Here is a 15,601-nt window from a genome sequence, read left to right as displayed (position 1 = left end):
TGTATTTAGTGGGAATGGCGTGGTGACCGCTAAATACAGGTTGAGCACAGGTTCCATCAAGAGTATTATAAAAAAAAAAAAATAAGAAAAAAAAAAAAAACCATACACAACACCATTTGTGCCATAGAATTGACGACTTCATTTACAGAATATCGCTCAAAAATACTACTCGCTTTGATTTTGGGAGATAAACATGATTAAAAATTAGTATAGGTAATCGCATGGGGCCGAGTAAAATTAAGGATTAATATCACGCGTGTTTTCGGAAGTTGCTGAAATTGCCCGAGTCGCGAGTCGCGCAGCAACGAGGGCAATTTCTGCAACTTCCGAAAACACAAGTGATTACTTGTTTATAATATAAGGGGCAAAATGTTTTCTTACTGATCTCGCGCAAAACGGGACGCCATTGTTACAAAACAAACAGAAATTTCTTTACCTTGGCAGCCGTTGCGAAGCGATTTTCAGCCAATCATTTTCAAGTAATTTTGCCCGGGGCAGTTACAAAAATTAAGTAAAAATGCCCTCTGTCTTGACCAATCACAATTCAGTAATTTTGCCCCTTATATGATAACTTGAAATATTACTTTTGGTGACCGTTCGATACAGGTAGAAAATAATGTTACCAAAAGGACGTAAAGACAGCAGAGTGACAATAACTCTCAAAAAAGAAACAACAACTTTGAGTTAAAATTTACAAGACATGTTTCGACATTCTCATGTCATCTTCAGTTGCAAATAAGCATTTAACGGTTGTACAAATTCAAATGTACAAGCGTTGAATGCTCATTTGCAACTGAAGATGACATGAGAATGTTGAAACATGTCTTGTAAATTTAAACTCAAAGTTCTTGTTTCTTTTTTGAGAGGTAGAAAATAATAAAAACAACCAATTGGGACTTAGTAACAGGATACTGCGACTGCCTATAGAGGTGACTGCATGCTTAACGAGGAGGAAAATGACAGCGATTAAGGGGAAACAAATTAAGGACTGATAACTGACCACTTACAGGGTGACCACTAATAATACAGGCAATGGAAAAGGTGCCGACAGTTTAATTTGAAACTGAAGCAAGTAAGGGAACATAATTATGAGCTAGCATACAAATATCAAAACTGGGATGACTGTGTCTGCAGGGTATGGCAGGACTCCAGATCTCCAAAGTGCAGAGCCATTTTTAGCTATGTGTGTGTGAGCAATGTGACCAAAAATCTAGAATGTTTAAAAAATATTGTGCATGCACCTACCAATTACTCAGCTGCAGACTAAATAAATAATTCCTCAATATGCAGACAAAGAGAGGTATCTGGCCCAATGAAACATTCCTTCAATGATGTTTCATAATCCTAAATTGTTCATCCAGTATCAAACCTCTTGAATTCTTAGGTCTCAAGAATGCTTTGAATGCAGTTAATCAGAAACCTAAAGTCAAAATAGTTCTCCTTGGAACTCCTGCTGAGGAAGCAAAAGGGGGCAAGATTTCAATGATCAGGAATGGTTGCTTCAAAGATCTTGACTTTTGTATGATGGTTCATCCATGTCCGGTAGATGTTCTCAAACCTGTGATTTTAGCTCGTGAAAGGGCTACAATTACCTACAAAGGTCATGCTGCTCATGCTGCAGCATTCCCTTGGGAAGGAATCAATGCCCTGGATGCAGCAGTCATGGCTTACACGAGCATAAGTGCACTAAGACAGCAGATGAAGCCAGAATGGCGTGTCCACCTTATTATTTCAGAGGGGGGTGTCAAGCCAAACATTATTCCTGACCGAGCTCAGCTTCAATGTTATATTCGAACAATGAATGACAATGACCTTGAGGTGTTAAAAGAAAAAGTTAAGAATTGTTTTGAAGCAGCTGCATCAGCTACAGGTAAGCAACTTTTCAAAACAATATTGTGGTAGAGTTGTTCCATGTCCTCTGTTTCTTTTTCTCTTTAACATCTACGTCTTTTTCAAGAGGTAAAAGGTCGCCTGTAGGAGTGAACCGAAATATCTAATTCCCAACTAGATTAAGAAATTGTAAGATCGGAAGAAGATTTGGTCTGGGCACGGAAGAATATTGTGTTAGCAGGGAGTGTTAGCATAAGATGTGCCCCAGTGTTTAAAATGTGTCATTTTCTAACAGGGTGCAAAGTCTTTATGGAGTGGGAAACAGCTACTAAATATTCACATCTGGAAACCAACAACACCCTTGCTGAACTTTACCAAGCCAATGCTGAGTCCTTAGGAGTTTCATTTCCACTTGAGGCAAAGTTCTCAGCATCCACTGATATGGGAAATGTTTCACATGTAGTTCCTTCCATCCATCCCATGTATTCTATTGGCACAACTGCACCCAATCATTCTCATGCATTCACAACAGCAGCAGCAACAGAAGAAGCTCATAAGAATACTCTGATTGCCAGCAAGACATTAGCCATGACAGCTATTGATGTGTTGTACAACAAGGATTTAATGGATAAAGTAAGGAAAGATTTTAAAACATCAAATACGGATTAACAGCAACGGACAGAAAAATGATCAGAAGACAGTGAAAGTAAATTGAGACAGTTGCAAGAAAACTTCTTTGGAAGAACTTTATACTCTGTGATAAAAGTAGCTTTGGTTACATGACAATCACAATACTGAAACAAAAGGAATACACAGTTAAGTAATGGTTCGTACAAGCTCAATGTTGACATGAAATACAAACCTTAAGTTTCCCATTTTTTTAATCAGCCTTAAGTAGTAATGAAAGCACTAGCATATGAAACCTGAGGAAAGTTGTGAGTTGCCATGGTATCAGCCATTTCACAATTTTTTTTGCTAGAAAGGGTTGCTTTAACCTAAGTTACGTTAGCTAGTTTGCAAAATCTTAAAGCTTCTCAGGGAACTATTTTCTGCTGAAGACTTTTAATGAAATCTGGTTAATTTTTCTTTTACTAATTGTACTTAGAAGTTCTCACAAGAGATACTAACCCATAGCACTTACATGAATAATGTGTAGATTGATGTTTGTAAAAACCTTGAAAGATGATAAGTTAATTGTTGGAACATTCTACTTGTAGTTGTATCCCTTAATTTGTACGATTTTCAAGGGTTCAGTCTCTCCTGCACGAGGTACCTCTTGCAATATTCTTGTTGTGGCCATGCATGAAACTCTGAGTTACCTTAAAATATCTTCAATTGAACAATGTTGTTGACTATAATATTTCAATTCTTTGAAAACAGAGAGATTTTCAAAGAGTTAATTGGTTTAATTCCATTCCCTCTCTTCCTCTCCTCCCATGCAATCATCGATGAATGACTTCTTGAAAAAAATTAGTAGAAAAGATATTACCATCGACTATGAATTTATGTGATTAAAAAATAGAAATTTATATGAGAAAGTTGTACAATACATGATCTGATAATCCAAAGTTTGATTAGTTCTGTAGCACAGCACCATATTTCCACCACCTACCCATCCCCTTTAATACTAAAATTTCCCCGAGTAACTTAACTTCGATAAAAATAGATCACACCGGCAAATTTAAGTTTCTTCTGGGAGGCTGTTATCAAATCATTTCCCGAAGACAAAAGTCTGCAAAGCCGGTGGGGGAAGGGGGAGGGGGATGGGGAGGGGGAGGGGGCTAATAGAAAGCTGTTGACGGGCATGCAGCCATCCAACGGGGGAGAGACGCCGGCCGTCAGTTATCTTGTCAAAAATGGCGAGCGATGAGGTAAAGATCCTGAAGGAAAAAGCGAAAGAAGCGATCGACATATACTCTCCTGAATTATATGAACTGAACAAAAGTATTTGGGAAAACCCAGAGCTAGCACTCCATGAGTCATACGCTCACGATCAGCTAACAGAGTTCTTGGCGGATCAAGGCTTCTATATAACTCCTCATTACACTTTGGATACAGCTTTCCGAGCTGAATGCGGAGAGGATGGAGGACTGACAATTGGTCTGATTAGCGAATATGATGCTTTACCCGAAGTAGGACACGCTTGTGGACATAATCTGATCGCTGAATCAGGTGTAGCAGCGGCTCTAGGTATGTTTGTCTTGTTTATACTTACTTGATACACTTTTACTTGCCCAGTATATGGATCCATTTTTATCAGGCGGGTGTTGACCTATTTTCTCATTTGTTACCCACACTGTGTAACCTATACTTTTTTAAAAATCGGCTTCACATTGCTATATAAAAACATCGCGAGGTCATGTCTGCATATAATACTATTGTGGTTGTTGTCGTTGTTTATTTTGCCATTTTGTAATTTATGATACATCAGTAGAAATGAAAGGAATTAAATATACACTGGTACAATATACCTGAAGATTTCGTATGTGGCGAGGAAATCCGTAAGGAAACCATTGAAGAGGGCCAAGAGGCCTATGTGAGCTACAGGCTCCTCGTATTTTACAAACGGGGGTATCAGTTTTTTAGCGTGTCTCTCTCTCTGTCTCTCACACACACACACATCTAAATGTAGATGTGTGTGTGTGTATTGTAGTAGTTTAAACTACTACAACATGGGGGAAATGACAAAATGGGGCAATGGTTGGATGCCTTTTATGCTGAGGTTACTGAAGGGGCTTTCTTGAAACTGGAAACTGAAATACAATCTCCATAAGGTGATAGAATTGAGAAACTGAACCGAGCAAGTAAACATGTGAGGTTCAAAAACATATATCAGGTTTAGTGCTCAGGTGTTAGCCGAGAAATTTCAAAACTGGGATGACTCAGCTGGGGCGGATCCAGGATTTAGTCAAGGGGGGTTTGGAGATTTGTCCCCCTTCTAAAGGGTCCAAGATTTGGAAATTAGGTCTCTGGAAATATGATTTCCAGCATGCTGAGGAAAAAAATAGAGGATTTGGCTGAACCACCCAAACCACCCCTGGATCCATCCCAGCTCAGTAGCACAATGGAACTAAAAGATCGAGGGTTTTCTCATAAAACTCCCCATTCTGCAGAGTATGGCAAGACTCAACTATGTCTAGCTTATGCAGAGCCATTTTTAGCCATGTGCCTGTCTGCAATGTGACTGAAAATCCATAACGTTTTAAAAAAAATTGTGTATGCACCAGTCATGCTCTGCAAACTGTATAATTCCTACATGTAGACCAGCCAAAGTCAGTGAAACATCTTGTGAAAACAAACATTCCCTTGATCAATGATCCTAAATTGTTCATCCAGTTTGAGACCTCTTGAATTCTTAGGTCTCAAGAATGCTTTGAATGCAGTTAATCAGAAACCTAAAGTTAAAGTAGTTCTCATTGGAACTCCTGCTGAGGAAGTAGATGGCGGCAAAATATCAATGATCAAGAATGGTTGCTTCAAAGATCTTGACTTTTGTATGATGGTTCATCCATGTCCGGTAGATGTTCTCAAACCTGTGATTTTATCTAGTGAAGGTGCTACAATCACCTACAAAGGTCGTGCTGCTCATGCTGCAGCATTCCCTTGGGAAGGAATCAATGCCCTGGATGCAGCAGTCATGGCTTACACGAGCATAAGTGCACTAAGACAGCAGATGAAGCCAGAATGGCGTGTCCACCTTATTATTTCGGAGGGGGGTGTTAAGCCAAACATCATTCCTGACCGAGCTCAGCTTCAATGTAATATTCGAACAATGAATGACAATGACCTTGAGGTGTTAAAAGAAAAAGTTAAGAATTGTTTTGAAGCAGCTGCATCAGCCACAGGTAAACAACTTAGTCTAGAGATATCAGGAGAAGCAAATTTACTTCCTCAAAGATCTTCCACACTCCTTCCAAATTTGCATAAGAACACCCTGTTTTGGTCTTAATTTCCTCCAAGCTTCAACAAGGGCTTTGATAACTTTTTCCAAGAGAGGCTATATATACAGATGGTGTATTAATTAGGTGGCCATGTTTGAAAAGGGGTGTGGACAAAACCTGGCCTACCCTGTGGCCTACCCTATGGCCTACCCTATGGCCTACCCTCTGGCCTACCGGTGGTCAGATTTTTAAGAACATAAAAGTAAAATCAGTAAGAGTTGAACGAACACGCTGGTGTACAATTATCTTTCTCTGAAAAGGGTATACTAAGAGGTCGCTAACACGATTTTCAACGTCCAAGGGAACGAAACACTGCAAATATCACAGCACTCAACCATAACGGTAGGTTAAGGGGGAGGGGAGAGGAGGGGCCAATATTGCGTGGTCGCAGAGGTTATACAAAATGGCAGCTTTATGATGCAGGCTGTCAGTTGGTAACATATAGTGGAGTGCTGGTGTAAAAATGTAATGAACGGCGTTATATTGGAGAGCATTCATATCCAGGCAAGAAAACGCAAACATTACATGCCAGGCCAATTGTTTAAGTGCCCTCAAGTGCTGTAGAGTATTGAATTTGCAATGAGCACCCACCCCAGGACACGCATGCATTGCTGTCGTAAACATTTCGCAAACTTTACTTGCTTTTTCAAAGAAAGGGCCAGTATTGCATTAATTTGAAAGGAGAGCTGATATGATGATGTTTGCCCAAAAGTTGTGTTTAACCAGCTTCTGTTCCTTGATTTCCTTATTCTATCAGAAGGTTAAGAAATTGCGATTGGAATGTGGCCGCCAAAACAGCAGAAGAAAGTCGTTGGTAAGATGGTACTCAGGAAAACATTGAAAGGTTTCCAGCAATGCTATCCTTTTAAAAATCTGACCACAGGTAGGCCATAGGGTAGGCCATAGGGTAGGCCACAGGGTAGGCCACAGGGTAGGCCATGGCCTAGGCCAGGTTTTGTCCACACCCTTTGAAAAAGGGCCAAGCCAAAGATAAGAGTCTACTCCACAGGCTGAACAGATGGTGGTAGAAGGTCTTTAATGGGTGGCATTAGACCATTGGTAAGGGGCTTTTTGTCCAAAGTCGTGGCTTAAAACAAGAATACAATCACAAGGATCAAACAACCCGGTAATTGTGAAGAAGAGCTCCCCAAAAAACCTGTCGGCCGACAGTCGGCCGACAGACGACCAACTGTCGGCCGACTGTCGGCCGACTGTCGGCTGACAGTTGGTCGTCTGTAGTGGTCGTCTGTAGCTTGGTGTGTTGTAAATTACGCAAGTGATATATCCTATACGCATCTGATAACATTTTGGAAGAAACGTTTCTTTACATACTACCAACTTTGCCGTCGATCGGTAAGTAGGTGAAGTCTGTCGAGTCATACATCACCATTACGGATTGTTATGTCACGTTAACTGTTCGTTTTTTACACAATTTTTCTTTTTTCTTAACCTGTCGGTAGACTGTCGGCCGCCTGTCGGTCAACTGTCGGCCGACAGTCGGCCGACAGTCGGCCGACAGGTTTTTTGGGGAGCTCTTCTTCACAATTACCAAAATATGAATGATGTTTCAACTGCTCCACGGTCATTTTCAAGTTAGAGTTCATGTGTAAATTTCCACATATATATAAATTCTGAAACAATGGAATGAAGGTAAAAGCTAAGTATTTACATATAAACAATAAAACTAATAACAAAGTGCAAAAATGAAGTGTAAATAAGCGGTGAGAGAAGATAAATTTGAAGTAATAGGGGGTTTAAAAGATCAATGCTGATTGTAGTTATCATTGTTAATAGGCTTACCACCAGTGGTCAGTGTTATTGTGATATCATAGTACACATTTGTAATGAGTGTTGAAAAACTTAAATCAAAGAAATTACAGGAGCCAATATGAGTGGGAATAAAACACTGCTGACAGGAAACTAATAACAACTCAAAGTAGAAACAATTAAGTAAACGGTCTGGTATGTGGAAAATGCTGCATGACCAAGTCAGTCATGGCCTCATACTTGAGCCATGATCTAGATGTGTAAATCAAATTTTGAACAAACATGCATATGGGCAGTGTGTATAAAAATGTCTCACATATTAGCTATACCTAAGGCCAATTACCAAGGAACACATCCTTTACAATTTCTTTCAGATCATATTTGTTTTCAAGTCACCTCTTAATCCTTCAGGAAAGATATCAGAAGGTAAAGTCCTCAGAATTATTCAAGCATGGTAATGATTTCAATTATGCTTTGACTTGAGTTTTTTCCATTTTTATATAATTATGAAGAACAAGGCTCTGTTGTATAAGAAAAATTAATGTTTATTACCATATGTTCACAGCTGTGCATGATTTAAGAATTACTTTTTTTATGCTAGTGATGGGGAAACACCTGATGGTACATGGTGATGGAGTGAAAGATGTTGCCTTTGAAGTGGAGGACTGTATTGCTCTTTACAAGGTAACCTATAGTGTGTAGCGAGGTTGCATGTAGCCCATTCCATCTCATCGTTAAGTTTTTCTAGCTTGATTGAAGAATACTAATGTGACTGCAAAACATAAGGGCATGGAGTCCAAATCAGTTCATCAGGATGCACATTTCTACTTGTCCCCTTCTCACAATAGACAAATGACACAAAGCTTAGTGGCAGGATTTCTCGAAAACTCAGACCTGGAAAACTCAGACCTAAGACCCGAAAAACTCAGACCTCAGACCCAAAAAACTCAGACCCTCTGGGTGTCTCAAAATCTCAGGCCCAAAAAACTCTGGCCCTCTGGGTGGCTTGAAAACTCAGACCTGAAAAACTCAGATCCTGTGGGTGTCTCGAAAACTCAGACCCGAAAAGTAAAACATATTTACACCACGTGAATGCCCCAAGCTGACTTGTAATTTTTCCCCCTTTGGTAATGACAGTAATTTTCACTTATATCGAGCAGGCATGTTCACACTTGACTGAGTCCCTCCCCCTGTTTGTATTGTCTTCCACTTGTATTGAATGGTCACTGTTACAACAAATTTTAAGAGCCAGCAGTCCATCCACATAGAAGGGTTTAGTCCCCTTGCATCAATCAGTAAATATTTTTAATTAGTTTTTACATCCACTTTCAAAACACTGGTGAAACTTGTAATCCGATATGATCTCATTACTGCAATTTATTCATAATTCACTCCATTTTTGCTCCAAACTGTTTCTTTTTCCCAGCCAGTGAGAAAGCCTTGCTACACAACAACCAATCTGACTTCAAGGCTTGTTTTAAGGAACCAATCAAATCACAGGAAAATGAAAGACAACTTTTTGCAATTTTTATAAACCAGCTCATTACTGGATAATAAATATTTGTATGAACTATAATATCCCATACTTGAGTGACTGAATTTTGTGGGATAACTGAACTGAGCAGAGTACAATTCTGGTCTGAAATCATACTAATTGTGATTTCAAATCAAACTCACACTGTGAGCTCATTTGATAATGAAATCAAGTGTGTGATTTCAGGACAAACTGCTCTCTGCTCAGTTCAGTTGCCATAATAACCATAATAATTGTTTGGTTTGGTTATACAGGCAGCCATTAAGCGTGGTGCAGTATCTGTTCACGAGCCATACTAGAGATTGTGTGATCCTTGTGAATACTAGAGGTCCAATTCCTGCAATTAATTGGTCTCTTTCATAAACAAATGTCCAAATTTGCTCAGTAGATTTTACAAACTGTAAGGTAGAAAGGAGATTTGGTCTGACATGCCAGGAAAAATGTTGTATTACCTAATGTTTAAAATGTGTCATTTTCTAACAGGGTGCAAAGTCTCTATGGAATGGAGAACAGCTACAAGATATTCACATCTGGAAACCAACAACACCCTTGCTGAACTTTACCAAGCCAATGCTGAGTCCTTAGGAGTTTCTTTTCCACCTGAGGCAAAGTTCTCAGCATCCACTGATATGGGAAATGTTTCACATGTAGTTCCTTCCATCCATCCCATGTATTCTATTGGCACAACTGCACCCAATCATTCTCATGCATTCACAACAGCAGCAGCAACAGAAGAAGCTCATAAGAACACTCTGATTGCCAGCAAGGCATTAGCCATGACAGCTATTGATGTGTTGTGCAAACAAGATTTAATGGATAAAGTAAGGATTGATTTCAAACAACCAAATAATGGTGAAAATTAACAGCAACACTGAGAAAAATTAGTGAATATATGAGTCATTACAAGTAATAAGGGACAATTTTTGCGAAATTACTTCAAGAGATATTTATTTTAAGGTAAATAACTGACTATGAGTACAGTGTGTAATTGAAAAATTGTTGAATATAAAACTACTACAGGTTTGTTGAAACTTTTGAATGCTTTAACTTAATTCCTATGTGGCTGATGTACCATGATTGCACTTGATGTGGTTTGACTAGGAAAGAATAAATAAGATTAGATATAAGCTAAAAGCTACAATGGAAAGAATTGAAGCAAAGAGACAAATTTTCGAATGTTTCTTTGCATTGATGATAGAAATGTCTGGACTTGAGTTGAGTTGAGTTGAGCTTCACTGCATGTAAAAGATTAATTCAGAATATTTAATTTAATCAAGCACAAAGTAAATTTGAATATACACTGCCAGGTTTACATGCATGCAAGAATTATTATGGACTCCAAAAGCTCTTGATTGTTAGACAAATTCTCTTTATAAGTACCATTGGAAAAGTCTAGAGAACAGTGTGGAAAATATGCATGCTGATGTAGAGGGTATACTAATTTGGTTAGTGGGTTAACCACGAAGCAGAGATGCTAACCTTTGGAGATTTAAAATCTGGAAATTTTTCTCCTATGCCACCACCACATCAACTCAGCAGCACTCCCTCTCCCCTCCCCCTTCCCTAACTGTCATGGACAGCCATGAAATTTCTTCTAACCCTAACACCGGCAGCCCAAGCTCACTACTAGAAAAGCGGACGTGACTCTTACAGTTGCGCAATGTTTTATATTTATAAAGGTTTGTATCGGATGTTATTGGTTTGCCTTAAAGAGAGAAAAAAATGTCTTGTTTTGAAATATAATGGACTTACCTTATTGCCTTGTTGTTTTCTTACCAGCGTCCCAGGCCATTTTGAAGCGTTTTCGGCGAGTTAGCGCTATTTTGGTGTTCAAATTAACTGCTAAAGGAAATACTTTTTTTTAGCAGTTGAACACCAAACTAGCGCTAACTCGCCGAAAACGCTTCAAAATGGCCTGAGACGCAGGTAATCAACAAAGAAAACAACAAGGCAATAAGGTAAGTCCATTTTATTTCAAAACAAGACATTTTTTTTCTCTCTTTTAAGGCAAACCGATAACATCCGATACAAACCTTTATAAATATAAAACATTGCGCAACACTGTAAGAGTCACGTCTGCTTTTCCATTATTGAGCTTGGGCTGCCTGTGACCCTTAGCATTGTACTTGACACCAACGTCGTTTCCAGAGTCCTCTGTCTTCCTTACCCGAGAGAGAAAGAGTGAGAGACCTGGGAACGAGGTTGAGGAGTCACTCGAGTGTCACGCGATGAGTAGGAACGAAAATCATGGCGACCGACTTGGAGGGTAACCTGAAGCAAAGAGCAAAAGAGGCGATTGATGTTCATTCTTCCGACTTATATGACCTGAGCAAAAGAATATGGGAAAAACCTGAACTGAATTTTACCGAGACTTACGCTCACGAGCAACTAACAAAGTTTATGACGGAACATGGTTTCAGAGTAACTCCTCATTACACTTTGGATACAGCTTTCCGAGCTGAATGCGGAGAGGAAGGAGGTCTGACAATTGGTCTACTTAGTGAATATGACGCTTTACCTGAAGTAGGACACGCTTGTGGACATAATCTGATCGCAGAATCAGGAGTGGCAGCGGCTTTAGGTAAATTCTCCATTACAGTGTGCACGGTGTTATTGATCTAAAGAAACAATTCGAAGACAGCTTTCGAAAGATTAAAATATGAAATGAAGTGAATCTCTTTGTGAAGGTAATGAACGCGTTTTTTGTCAAGGTCGTGTAATAAATACGCCGAATTTTTTTACGAGTTTTGTGGTATTTCGACAAAAAAAAAAGGTCAATCAGATCAACATAGTTAAGTAAGTTAGTACTTTGCCAGTATTATTGTCATCAAGACACCTACGTTAGTAATTCTTTGCAATTTTAAGCATTGTCTTAGGTAAAAAAAATTGATAATCGTATTACAATTAATATTTAGATCTTTCAGTATAGAAAAAAAAAGTCAGTCAGTACTGTGCAATCTACTATATTGAAATGTTTTTCTTCTTTTAAATTTTGCATTTAAATTCTTGAAATTATATAGAAAAGGTGATGATAGTAAGTTAAAGTAAGAAACTTGCTTGCATAATTTACCTTTTCTTGTTACTGTTATTTTTGTTTACAGGTCTCAAGATTGCTTTGGAATCAGCTGAACAGAAACCAAAAGTCAAAGTAGTTCTTCTTGGAACTCCTGCGGAGGAAGGAGGAGGGGGAAAGATTTTGATGATCAACAATGGCTGCTTCAAAGATATTGACTTCTGTATGATGGTTCATCCAGCTCCTCATGATGTCCTTAGGCCTATATGTTTAGCATACAGTGAAGTCACAGTCACATACAAAGGGCATGCTGCCCATGCCGCAGCATTCCCTTGGGAAGGAGTCAATGCACTGGATGCAGCTGTCATGGCTTATACAAGCATAAGTGCACTAAGACAGCAGATGAAACCTACATGGCGTCTTCATGGCATTTTTACTGAGGGAGGTGTCAAACCCAACATTATTCCTGATCGTGCCCAGCTTCGTTATGCAATTAGAGCTGAGACAAATGAGGAACTTGAGGTGTTGAAGGAAAAGGTCATAAGTTGTTTCCAAGCAGCAGCCAAAGCGACTGGTAAGTAACTTTAACAGAAAAAGATCCATGTTTATGGACTTATTTCTTAGCTTTCCCTAGCCTGCCCTTTTGGTTTTGCCTAAGTAAAGTGATAGGGTTGTTATTTTTCTATTTGCAGGGTGTAAAGTATCTTTGGAATGGGAACCTAGACCTTATTTCAGTTTAGACACAAACGACACTCTTGTAGACCTCTATCAAGCTAATGTTGAGACCTTGGGAGTGACCTTCAATCCTTTCAAGGAATATGGCAAGGGCTCAACAGATATGGGCAATGTCTCCCAGATAGTTCCATCATTTCATGTGATTTACAGTATTGATAGCAATGCTGTGAACCATTCTCATGCTTTTACAGCTGCAGCAATAACAGATATTGCCCACAAGAAAACTTTGACTGCAAGCAAGGGGATGGCTATGACTGCTATTGATGTTCTGTGCAATCCTGATTTAATGCAGAAAATCAAGAAGGACTTTGAGAAATCACACCCATGCAATAATGTAACTGATGAAAACCAGTTCTAATTGAGAAATACAATTAAACCTATAGAAAAGTATAGTTAGTGTACCTTCCCTAGAGATGGAAATGACTAAAAAATTTGAGCTTAATGTGGAATTCCTTGAGAGATGATTGTGTACACATTTATTTGTCCTTTCAACTCGACATCATGGCCCTTTGTCTGCTAGGCCTTTTCTCTTATCCTTATAAATATTCAATATACCATTTATTTGCCACATTGCAGAATTAACTGAGTTAAAGGGCTAAATTTAAATTCAATAATTAATAAAACTACAATTACTATAAGAACAATAAAAATATCTCTGTTAACTATTTACATGTTTGCATATTCACCATTGAAAGAGAAAAAGGAACCTGAACACTGGGTCCGTCAGCGACTCCTATCAGCGTAAACAATACTGTTCTGTTGTTGTCACTGGATCGAAGGTTGTAACTATGACCACTCACTGCTGTTCTCGGTATAAGAAAGTTAATGGGGTGGGAATTTTAGACATCTTCCAAACATATTTAGAGCAGAGCTGAGTTCATCTTTCTTTCAGGCTCTCAAGGTTAGTAATATTAAGGGCATCTAAATAACTATGGCATGGATAGATAATATGTAGAGCCCTCTTTTGAATTGATTCCAGCTTATTAGAAAGAAATTCAGGAATATCTTGCCAGGCTTGCACACCGTATTCTAATACAGGTCTTATTGTTGTCAGGTAAACCTTAAGAATTCCACCTCTTTTAACACCAACTCTTTTCAGAATCCTTAGGGAATACAGGCGCTTGAAGGCTTTTTTCGAAATGTAATCAATATGCTCATTCCACTTTAAATCATTACTGATAATAATACCGAGTAATTTATAAGTTGTCACATGTTCAACTGTGTAGTTACCTAGGACAATATTATTGGTCTTGAAGCAAAGTTATCACTTTGCATGAAGTTAATTAACATTTCTTTACACTTTTTCGGATTTAATTTCATATTGTGTTCTATGGAAAACTTGTGGATGTCATTGGCAGCTACATTTAGTAATCTAATACCATTCCTTGGTAAAATTTCCAATGCTGTGGTATCATCAACGAATTTAATTCTTAAATGCCAGTTACACAAAAGATTGTTGGTCATCACAGCGAACAAAATCACACCCAGTTTCGTCCCTGGCAGGATGCCTCCCCTGGGTGATTTCCCGGTTAGCTCAATGGATAGAGCGCTGGACTGTTGTGCGGGAGGTCGAGGGTTCAAGCCCCGGCCGGACCAACACTCAAGGTCTTAAAATAATTTAGAAGAATATGCTACCTTTCTTAACATCAAGAAATGGTTAGATATTCTAGTCTTCTCGGATAGGGAGGAATAAATGGAGGTCCCGTCTCCTGCAGGGTTAGGGACAGGAGACGTTAATTTCCCACGTATGAGATTACTGTGTGATGGATGTCCTCCCCTGGGGTGGGATGGGTGGGTTTGTTAGAGCTTAAAACCTCGTAAGGGACCCATGTCCTATTGTTTCTGCTCCAGTACTTGGGTTCTGTCCTCGTGTACCGGTTCACAAGAGCCGTTACAAAAGACCGAAAAATACACAACAGCTAACCAATGACTCCTAAACAAAGAAAGAACAATGGTAATTCCCTTGTGAACCGGTACACCAGGACAGAGCCAGTACTTGGTACAAATCCTCAATTAAATAATAAATAAAATCAGACAGAGAGTTCCCAATCCTTACAGCTTGCGATCCCTGTCATCAAGAGTGAAACAGCATCTGATTTCTCCTTACAATGTTACCCGTGATGTACATATTTTCATGTTTGCACCACCAGTCGATATTTTGTAATGGTTCGTGATTCCGGACATGGACCGGGGTCCATGGACCACCCCTATGGACCACCTCACTGGAACTGAGTTTTGTCGTACAGGTAGGAAACATGGAGGAAGGTGAGAAGGGAAAGTGTCGCTATTTTACAATTTTGGATGTTCCTTTGCAATAAATACTCACCGGACCTTTGGATCGTTTCAAGGCAGCTGCCATCTGGGATGAGGGAGCGCGAAGGGGCTGGAGCGAGTTTATGTTATCCGGCGCTTCGTTTATTACGGAAACTGAATGATTCTGTGCTCTCTCATTAAAATTACAAGCTAGCCATTAAACTTTTTCATCAATATACCTTGATTACAAATTTGTGTTCGTAGGGTAAACTTCGCTTATAAAACAAATCGGCTTATTTTTATGCACGATAAAGTATGATAAGCGGGGTAGGGGTGTAGAGGGGTGTCTTCCCGATCGAATTGCAATTTGGAAGTGTTGGAATGAAAATATTGGGGGTAGAAATGCACTCGATCTTCTGTATCTCAAAACGAGTTTATGGTCTTCCTATTTATGGGGGCGCGATAAATACGAGCCCGTGTTTTTCATACCCTGACCTCCGGTAAATTTTCATATTAACAGGGGCGATC

The 15,601-nt window shown here is 39.2% G+C and overlaps 3 protein-coding genes across 4 annotated transcripts in view; all 3 read left to right on the top strand.

Annotated features, from left to right (window-relative positions):
• LOC111339987 (peptidase M20 domain-containing protein 2) overlaps nucleotides 1-3,040 on the top strand; it is a 4,718-nt gene extending 1,678 nt beyond the window's left edge. The window contains exons 2-3 of the mRNA XM_022946750.2: nucleotides 1,385-1,870; nucleotides 2,126-3,040. Of these exons, the coding sequence (XP_022802485.1) occupies nucleotides 1,385-1,870; nucleotides 2,126-2,499 (860 nt within the window). The 3' untranslated portion in view covers nucleotides 2,500-3,040. The remainder of the gene's footprint in view (nucleotides 1-1,384; nucleotides 1,871-2,125) is intronic.
• Nucleotides 3,041-3,636: 596 nt separating this feature from the next.
• On the top strand, nucleotides 3,637-10,390 carry LOC111339986 (xaa-Arg dipeptidase). The gene is made up of 3 exons (XM_088754575.1): nucleotides 3,637-4,020; nucleotides 5,190-5,675; nucleotides 9,556-10,390. Exons 1-3 carry the CDS (start codon nucleotides 3,687-3,689, stop codon nucleotides 9,933-9,935), a joined length of 1,200 nt encoding a protein of 399 aa, XP_088610701.1. The 5' UTR covers nucleotides 3,637-3,686; the 3' UTR covers nucleotides 9,936-10,390.
• Nucleotides 10,391-11,129: 739 nt separating this feature from the next.
• Nucleotides 11,130-14,123, top strand: LOC111339985 (peptidase M20 domain-containing protein 2). 2 transcript variants are annotated; one of them, XM_088754573.1, is made up of 3 exons: nucleotides 11,130-11,653; nucleotides 12,174-12,659; nucleotides 13,012-14,123. In XM_088754573.1, exons 1-3 carry the CDS (start codon nucleotides 11,320-11,322, stop codon nucleotides 13,176-13,178), a joined length of 987 nt encoding a protein of 328 aa, XP_088610699.1. In that variant the 5' UTR covers nucleotides 11,130-11,319; the 3' UTR covers nucleotides 13,179-14,123. The 2 variants fall into 2 exon arrangements, with proteins under 2 accessions (XP_088610699.1, XP_022802481.1); XM_022946746.2 differs by having other exon boundaries at nucleotides 11,139-11,653; nucleotides 12,778-14,123.
• Nucleotides 14,124-15,601: the final 1,478 nt, after the last annotated feature.

This window comes from Stylophora pistillata, chromosome 3 (genome assembly GCF_964205215.1).
Source record: "Stylophora pistillata chromosome 3, jaStyPist1.2, whole genome shotgun sequence".
In the NCBI taxonomy this organism is placed as follows: Eukaryota; Metazoa; Cnidaria; class Anthozoa; order Scleractinia; family Pocilloporidae; genus Stylophora; species Stylophora pistillata.
This window is presented reverse-complemented; position numbering and strand designations above follow the sequence as displayed.

Coding starts and splice junctions, on each gene's coding strand:
- LOC111339986 (XM_088754575.1), top strand. CDS start 3,687: ATGGCGAGCGATGAGGTAAAGATCCTGAAGGAAAAAGCGAAAGAAGCG. Junction 4,021..5,189: donor AGGTGTAGCAGCGGCTCTAG/GTATGTTTGTCT, acceptor TTGAATTCTTAG/GTCTCAAGAATGCTTTGAAT. Junction 5,676..9,555: donor AGCAGCTGCATCAGCCACAG/GTAAACAACTTA, acceptor ATTTTCTAACAG/GGTGCAAAGTCTCTATGGAA.
- LOC111339985 (XM_022946746.2), top strand. CDS start 11,320: ATGGCGACCGACTTGGAGGGTAACCTGAAGCAAAGAGCAAAAGAGGCG. Junction 11,654..12,173: donor AGGAGTGGCAGCGGCTTTAG/GTAAATTCTCCA, acceptor TTTTGTTTACAG/GTCTCAAGATTGCTTTGGAA. Junction 12,660..12,777: donor AGCAGCAGCCAAAGCGACTG/GTAAGTAACTTT, acceptor TTCTATTTGCAG/GGTGTAAAGTATCTTTGGAA.